Below are 8,821 nucleotides of genomic sequence, written 5' to 3'. Positions count from 1 at the left end.
TCTCTTTCATCCGTCTCTTGTTCTTCTGTTCTCTTTTGTCCTCTCTGTGGGTGATCACATAACACAGGTCCGTGTAGTCGAGGATACTGGGAGGGGGAGCCGTTAGTAAACATCTGATTTACCTGCAGGCAAACAGGTAGAGGATTGATTGCACCTTTCTTGAAAATAGAAAAAAAGAAATCCACAGCTTTTCTGACGAGGGGAGCTGTCAGGCTTGCAGAGGGGGTCATGCACGCTCCCACATCTACACACAAAAACAGAGCTGGCTTTTGCCATTCAATTATCTCATCAGAACCGGGAGATAAGTGCGGTTATGTATCAATGTCATATATTTCACTCTGGCCTCTTTATGCATCCTTTCATCTGCGCTATGCCTGCCTGTTTCTGTCTTTTCCCCTCCTCCCCCTCCCCCCCCCTCCCCTCCTCCCCTGTCTGTCTCTCTCCTCTTGTTTTTCCTGTCTACTGAACAGAGACATGTTGATATGAGGCCCGCTTTGCACAGCCACAAGGGAACAAGTCTCTGGAGTTTTTTGATCAGCTGCAAGATCAGACATGTCCTCGGCTCCCTCGTGTACACTCCGGTGCCTGATCATGCAGCATAATGGACAGGCACAGACAACCAAAAGATGCACACCCACACATGTTCACTCTATAGATCATACAAGCATGGGCACACACATTCAAAAAGGCACACACACCCAGTGTAGGGGGACTGTTATCCGTGTGTTGGCTGCGCTCACAGTGGGGTGGCTTGTTTGCTGGACACAAGGGAGCGAGCGAGAGAGATGGTGTGTCTGATTTCCCCTTTCTTGCCCTCTTTTGCCTTTGACAGTAAGATGGATGATTGCAATCACAGGAGCCATCAGTGAGACAGAGTGGAGGTCTATGGGGCAGGGAGACACAGCCATGGGAAACCAGCCGTCAGATTACTGCACTGCGCTGCCATGGGAACGCTCTGCTGTTTATTTGTCTTGTTTTTTTTTGTGTTTTTTTGTTTCATATGCATCCTCCTTCCCGTCATGTTGGCCTTTTGATGCACAGAACATGAAAGAGTCTTCGTCAAACACGTGTAGGCCGCGCGAGAGGGGCACGGAAGGAGAGCGTTTACGTCTCACAACAAAGTGAGCCTACTGTAAGTCAATATGTCTCCTCAAACCAGTACAAATGTGACAGATTTCATAGCGATTAGACCGGTCTCTTTGATCCCTTGAGAGAATGAGAGACAGACTTTTCACTCCCCAGTCAACGGATGTTTTTAAGAGAAACATCTGTTGCTGTACAAATGAGATTACTGTGTCTCTAGCCAGGGGCCTTGTAGGTTATGAATGGTGCTGTTGCTGAAGAGGGGGGCCTGAAAGAGAGCTGAGAAGGATCTTTGTAATAAGCTGTAGCTGGTAGTTAAGGGGTTTAAATCAAATTAAATTGCCTCAGATCCTCGGTATTCATCAACGCTCACCTTCAACTTGTTTGACGGTATCACCACCACCGGTACCTTTGAATCGCTATCTCATATTGATATATCCAATATTTCACAGTGTTGCCAAGCAACAACTCACCTCAGCCTCTGTAAACTTGTCGGCCGGTGACACAAGGTGATATTTCATCCTGGAGGAGAGAAACAGAGAAGAAGAATTACTGTTTCCATGCATGACTTTAAGATAAACACTTGTATTTCACTGACCGAGATATGCATTATCTGCAACCAGGGACTTGGTACTTGATTTACGTTTTTGTATTGAACGACATTAATACATCATTATCTGACTGATGAATTCTTGGGAGAGGCGTCACAGGCCTCAGAGTAATCTCTGCTGTGCATGTGCAGCCTGTGAAGAAAATCACACACTCACTCCTCCTCCCCCAGAGGACGCCTGTTCCTTCTGGGTCAACGACCTTGAAGATGCTGAGAATCCTCTCTTTGGGTCATTTCCTGACAGAACACAGGTAAAGCTGCCTGTAAGGACTGTTCCTGGAAGAGAAACATACAGCTGCACTGCACTGGCTCAGTTGCAGATGATGATACTGCACATGAGTAAAAAGTCAAAGATTTTGCACAGGCCAAGAATAGACTGGTCTGGTTTTATGCAAAAAATGTCCCTCCAAAAATGACAGACAATAACAGAGCTTTGACTGAAACTAAGCAGAAATATATTATTCGGTTCATTTAAAACAATACAACAAACCATACTTATAAAAACGAATTATATATTTTTTAATTTTAATTATAATATGGCAGGGTTTCCTGTCAAAGCCCTGCTGCTGACATTAAATACTATATTGTCCATTTTGTATACATATGACTCCTTGATGCAAGAAAATCTAATTGATAAAACTGATATTAAATTAAAACCTTGAACACCTGGGAAACTAAAATAAAATGTGTGAATATTCACCAAAGTTATGACTGAAGTAAACAAAAGTAAAATGTACAATCACTATAACCTTACCACAGACTGAGCTCAAAGTTTTTCTTCAAACATTTTGAGAGGCAAAGTGAAGTTCAGGTTCAGCCAACATGAAGTCGACCTGTCATCAAACACAGGATTCACATGTCACACTTAAACAAACTAAACATGTATGATCCATGTGAGGAAAGCGTGTGTGAAACTGAAGATAGATAAGTAAAAAGAGAAAGACATGTTCAACTAATGCACAAAAGGAAACACATTATGATTGCTTTGCTTGGCTGTGCCTTTATGACTAAAATGGCTAATAAACCCAACAGCAGCAAAGGTGTCCCTCAGATTGCTCTTATCAATACATGACAAAACTCCATTCTGGTCCATGATTGTAAAAACATTAAAAGAGTTTGGCTAGAAATACTAAATGCAGTGCATCTGGTGCATCTGGACATAAATACTGCACCGCCTCTTGGCATTGTGTGAATCTTCCACAGTCTTTTATTTTTGATCAGAGGAGCTCTAAAGGCAAGACAGTAAGAGGAGTGTCCCTCCTTTATATACAGCTGGGTCAGCTGTCCAGCACCTGTTCCGTGCAGACAATAGAGGCCATGCTTCCCACAGCAGAGAGGCACGACCGGGCCCATTTGAAGGACACTCAGCGAGGAGCTCCAAGGAGATGCAGGCCGAGCATTAAGTGGCTCTGAAGAGTGGATGTGATAACCAGATATGCTAATAAATCCTTATCTTACATGAATGGGATTATGACACTGGGGGCCGTCTGAAAGCATTATTGCTGATAGACGTCAGCGGTTTCAGCAGCTGTTGGGGCCGCAGCTCATCACTGGGCGCAATATGACTCGCTGCCGCTGTGCCTGCAGGAAATGTTTCATTTGACGGGCGTTAAGTGCTAATTCTGTGTCTGGGCACTAACAGAGGTGTAAATTCAAATGATCCACATCACAGCTTCAGATGTCATTCAAGTGACTCTTCTCACGCTTTTTTTCTCTCTGCCTTGTTGCTGCAGTCTAAGCTCTGACATCAACAGAATGGAGAATAATAAAAGCCACAGAAAATGACCATGTGTAAACATAGCAACGCTAAATGAAAGACTTGGAGGATGTGTGTTAGTGCAGCTGTCCTGCTCTGTAACACATTGTGCCAGATGAGAAAACTGCACTAACAACACAAGTTTTGGGGTCTAACAACATATTCGAGGTTATTCTGTTAGAAAGCTGAGTGTGAAGAGTGTTGCAATGAACCAGCTGTGAGAAGACTTAAAGGCACACATGGACCACATGACCATCAACCATGTACAGAATGGCATTAAGCCAATAGATCGGATCCAGGGACACTATGACTAACAGGATTTATTGCAAACCCCTCAGGTTAGACATGTGTAAACAGGTATTTGAGGAAGTCTCTACATTATGTCTCTCAAACATACACAACAGTTACACATTCACACACTATCTCTGAATACATTAATTACCTACTCTCGACTAATGGAATGAAACATCTTTTTAGCATGTTTAAGCGTTCTATTCAAATCCATATTAACTTTATATTACTAAGTGGTGTTTTAATGTACATTTCAGGCCCTGATGTCTAACTGTTGCATCGCAAAGCTGTCAAACCTGCTGATATATCATTTTATATCCTTAAATTCTTTATAAGTTGCATTTTCACACCATGTAGGCCTAAAGTTGCAAACAAGGATTTTGAAGCTGTGAGCTATGAGTTAATTTTTGAGTTAATGGGGTCAGTAAAATTGACTTGAAAGTTTATGTTCTATGTGGTAAACTGGTTATATCTGGATACAACATGCATTCACGTATTTTACTACATGCACTGACTCCTTAAAAACAAACCTTTACCTATATGCACGATATGTTTGGTTTCGTTTTCAAGTTACATTTTTCCTCATTTAAGTTTTAGCATTTTTGATAGATACGAATTAATGTTGACTATTTGCACGCCTCCAGAGAAACATACATATGCACAATATGTTTGGTTCTGGTTTTTCACTTAAGTGTATTATCATCGATTACTGATAGTTTGCAAAGAATTTGACTTTGACTTTACTTCCATAATTAAACAATGTTTTGCTTCCTCTGTTTGAAACTCCTGGAAGTGTCTGTTTGTCCAGAAGTAGGGAAATGTAGGTGATGTAAACTTCACTTTGTGGGATTCAAAGTACTTAGAAAAACATGACAAGTCGATCTCAAATAATATATTCTCGATAGAACACAAGGTAATTAAGCAGAAAATAATTTAATATCAATATATTTATATAGATAGATTTCTTTTGTGAACGTTAAAAGCAGCAGACTCTAATTGTCACAGGGGGAAATGATCTCTCAGTTCAGGTTCCTGATGCAGGTGATGTCTTCATGAGTAGAACCAGTTTGTCAGGTCTTCGACCACATTAGTCTTGCCGCTGCACGTCCTCGTCGCCCTGCAGGCGGTGCAGTAGTGTTCAGCCCATAGGGGGGGCCGGTGCAGGCTGTAGCTCCCCCTCCAGTCCAGGTGGCGCCTGAGGCGGCCCGGGTTGAGCCTCAGCATCAGCAGGTACCGTGCCAGGCCCCGCACCGTGGGGAAGTCGTCCACGTGGATGAAGGCCTCTGGGGGCAGGAAGCGCTCGTAGTTCTTCCTGGGCGGACCCAGGACCACCGGGACTGCGCCGGCCAGCACCGCGTTCCACAACTTCTCCGTGATGTAGTCGGTGTGCTGCGAGTTCTCCAGCGCCAGGTAGAACTGGTAGTGCCCGACCAGATGCGCCAAGCTTCCCACGCCACCGTCGTTTGGTACCGGCCGCCCCGCGTGTCCGTACACATCCACGTGGATGTACCGGCGGAGCTTGTAGTAAAAGGCCACGCGTGCTTGCGCTTCCGACCAGTTGCTGATGACCCAGGCCAAGAGGCGGGGCCGGCGGAGGTGTGCGTTCGAGGGTTTGTTGAGCGGGTGCGTAAAGCGGTTCTGGATCATCTTGGTTTTAGGCACACGGGGGATGAGATACCCGTACGGCAGGAAAATATCCGAATCTGCCCGGTAGCTCATCGTGAGATTGAAAAGTCCCTCAAAGCGCCACAGTGCGGGTGTGTGTGCCGGGGACTCGTAGTTCATCCATATCCACTTTTGCGCGCTCGGACGCGGTTCCGGTGGCAGCTCAGCAGAGCCGATGGCGACCTCCCGGTGGTGGACGATCACAGCGTCCGCCTGCGGGTACGCGCTCCGGTCGTCGGTGAGCGTGCACCCGGGGATCTGAAAGAGCGCGGAACAGTCCGGAAGTTTTCGGCGTCGGCCGAACGGATGAGTCCAGATCAGGAGCGTCACAGCGCGGTTCTGCTCAGACACGACCGGTTCCAGCGCGAACGGGTCCGGTAGGTAAAGCAGGCAGATTCCCATGAATAACAAAAAAACAGCGGCGGCCACGCACACAGAGTGGGTTCTTCTGTAAAGTAAGCTGCACCACATCTCTCCCACCGGGACCACCCGACCCGGAGCGCGTGTCCGCTCCGTGCGCTGCGGCTGCTGCTCTCTTATGGACGCCCTGCACCCTGCAAAGTTAAAACACTTCTTAGAGTCGACCTTTGTCCTGTGTCCACCAAGACGTTTAAAGGCAAACATCAGTGCCAGAGTCTATTGCTTCCCGCCGCACCCAAGTGCCCTACTTTTAAAGTTATTACCTGAGCAGATAAGCTCAATGTTGGGTTAATTATAACGGTAACCTTCAACGGTCCACTGCACCAAGTGTCTCCCAGCATTGTTGTCTCCTAACTGTCCTGCACTGAACAGCGTTGGTGGTTGATTTCAAGTCGCCTTCTTGGTCAAAACAGAGTGAAACCCATTTAGCCCCTGTGCTGTATGTGTGCTCAAACATTTTGACGTGGCACTGTTGGTCTGGAGTTCCTGTTACTGGAGAATGGGGCCTTTGTAAGGCCTGCTGCCTCCCAGGCTCTATTTGGTTGAGCAAACACATTCGCTGCTGGGAGGAGTCCCTGCTGAGGAAATAGGCAAGACTAGTCCTCTCCTTACTTTTTAAACAAGACGTGTTTTCATTCAGCTCCTGAATTGGACTATTTTAGAATAAAAAGCACTTTATGATGGAGGCCAAGGGTCAAATCTCAAGTTATGGCCAATAAACTCACACTGAATGAAATAATCCATCAGATCTTTTTGGTTGAGTGTTGAAAACTTCAGGTATTAAAACACACAAGGCCCCCCCTCTGATCCTCATACACACGCTACACAGGCCCCTCACCACCAGGTGTCTCCATACACAAGCACAAAGCAGCCTGTGGAGTGCAGTGACATTAGGACTCATCATCTCCAAACATACATGTTTAATTTGTCCAATGAATAAACATTTCAGCCGGATATTAGTCATGCAGCAGCGAGGCTTTGAAAAGGTTTGTCTCTGATGTTTTATTTATCAGCTATGACCCAGCACCGCAGCTCCCTCTAACCAAAAATTGTTAATGTTAATAAATGATTCAGTTTTAATTTGGTGCTCCAACCTAAACAAATAAGATGGGGGGGGGGATAAGCCCTGCGATAGTGGCAGTACCTGTGTAAAAATGGATCAGCTGCCCAGGTTGTTTGCCTGCGTGTGGATGAATTCTGATCAAAAGACTCATGAAAAAATGATGAGATGACAGGGCTGGAGATGCTGCAACTGTGTGTGGAGTGTGAGCTCTGGTGGGCAGGAAAAACACGCCGTGACTGGGACAACATTATTTCCCCCCACAGACACACGAGTATGTCATGAAGTCTGAGGGAAGAAGAAGAAGAAGGGGGGAAAAAATGGCAGACAAGGAGGAGTGGGAGGAGATGAAGCAAGAAGCATGTGTGTCTTCTTCTCCACTGGGTCCTCCTCCTTCCTGTTACATCCATTCACTTTTCTGCACCGTGGTGGAGCAAAAAAGAAAAAAGAAAAAGAAAAGCATTTCTTTGTGTATGCTGGTGTGCGTGTGACTAGTTATCCCCATAAGAGGTTTTGTATTCTTTCTGCATTATTTATCCTCCCTTTCATCTGAACAGTTCTATTTTCAGCCGATCATTTAATGTCCTGCCCGGGGTTATCTTGTGTTGGGAAGAAACACAGCAACTCATAAGTTATGGATACATGCTGAGGATCCACATTATATACACACACACACACACACACACACACACACACACACACACACACACACACACACACGTCTTTCCTCAGAGGTGACTGAGGTCAGGAAATGACACAACGAAGAAGGAGTCTTGTTTATCTTCTTCCAGTTCAGCTTTTTAATTGTTTTTAATCCTACGCAGCACTAAAACATGCAAATGCTGCTGGAAAGTGTGCTATAATTAAAGCTGGGCTGATTGGTGATATGGTGACATTTTGTTCGGCTCAAATTACAGCCATGGAGACGCACAATGCTTGGCATTTATGTTTGCTTCATCTTTTCTTCCTGTCCCTCGTGCAAGAAAATAACTTTTTTGTTGTCAAGCTTTGCCATTTGCTGCCGCAGAAAGAAGGATTGAAAGAAAGACAGGAAGAAAGAAAGAAGGAAAAAAGAAAACAGTCTTGCTATATTTCATAACAGCCTTGGGAGCAATCTTTTAATGATAGATTGATTGAGAGAGAGAGAGAGAGAGAGGGAGAAAGAGAGAAAACATTCCCTTTAGATTTCATAATGGTCTTGGAAGCCATCTTTGGATGATAAATAGATAGATAGATAGTCTCACTTCATTTTACTTTTTGTTTTTATTATTGTTTCAATATGTTTTACATTTGTATTATTTTGTTATTTGTTTTTTAATCTATATTAGTTGCACACAGGATATTGTGCAGCTAAAACACTGCACAATATCCTGTGTGCAATGTGTTCATTTTGACTTTGATTCAACATTCATACAACTATTCATTTTGTTGTGTTTTGTGTCGATTTCTATATGTATACTGAAGGGACTTTAGAATAATAATAAAATAATACTGCACTTAAGAATGATGACACACACAAACTGTATATGTTGTGTATCTTTTCCCCATTTTCCAGATTTGTGTTTACTTCTACCCTGCTGCCTCTGAAAGGTGATGACAGCGTGTATCACTGCGCATCAGTGTTTTTCTGGGTGTGTGAATCATACCAGCACAGAGAGGAGCATTCAGTTTTTGATGGGACCCCCAGGTCTTCACTCATCTTCCCTATTGATTTTCTCTTGCCTTCCTTTTTGCACTCCCAGGGGACGGGATGTCTCAATTGGTCCCGGCCTGTAAAGGAGAGCGTGAGCGATAGAGAAACCGATAGAAGACGAGGGAAAGAAAAAAAAGAGAGAGAGAGAGAGAGAGGGAAAAAAACCACACAAATGAAGGGAGAGAGAACGTAGAGGAGGAAGAGGCAGGAGGGGCCTGCGGGCGCCCCGATCACTGAGGCCCT

General features: G+C 44.7%; 1 protein-coding gene across 1 annotated transcript; it reads right to left on the bottom strand.

The window, feature by feature from the left end:
- Nucleotides 1-4,617: 4,617 nt before the first annotated feature.
- Nucleotides 4,618-6,848, bottom strand: LOC118105780 (alpha-(1,3)-fucosyltransferase 4-like). Its single transcript, XM_035153612.1, has one exon. It carries the CDS (start codon nucleotides 6,027-6,029, stop codon nucleotides 4,791-4,793), a length of 1,239 nt encoding a protein of 412 aa, XP_035009503.1. The 5' UTR covers nucleotides 6,030-6,848; the 3' UTR covers nucleotides 4,618-4,790.
- Nucleotides 6,849-8,821: the final 1,973 nt, after the last annotated feature.

The sequence above is a fragment of the Hippoglossus stenolepis genome, chromosome 4 (genome assembly GCF_022539355.2).
Source record: "Hippoglossus stenolepis isolate QCI-W04-F060 chromosome 4, HSTE1.2, whole genome shotgun sequence".
Classification (NCBI taxonomy): domain Eukaryota; kingdom Metazoa; phylum Chordata; class Actinopteri; order Pleuronectiformes; family Pleuronectidae; genus Hippoglossus; species Hippoglossus stenolepis.
Note: the sequence above shows the minus strand (reverse complement) of the source record. Positions and strands in the feature narration are given on the sequence as shown.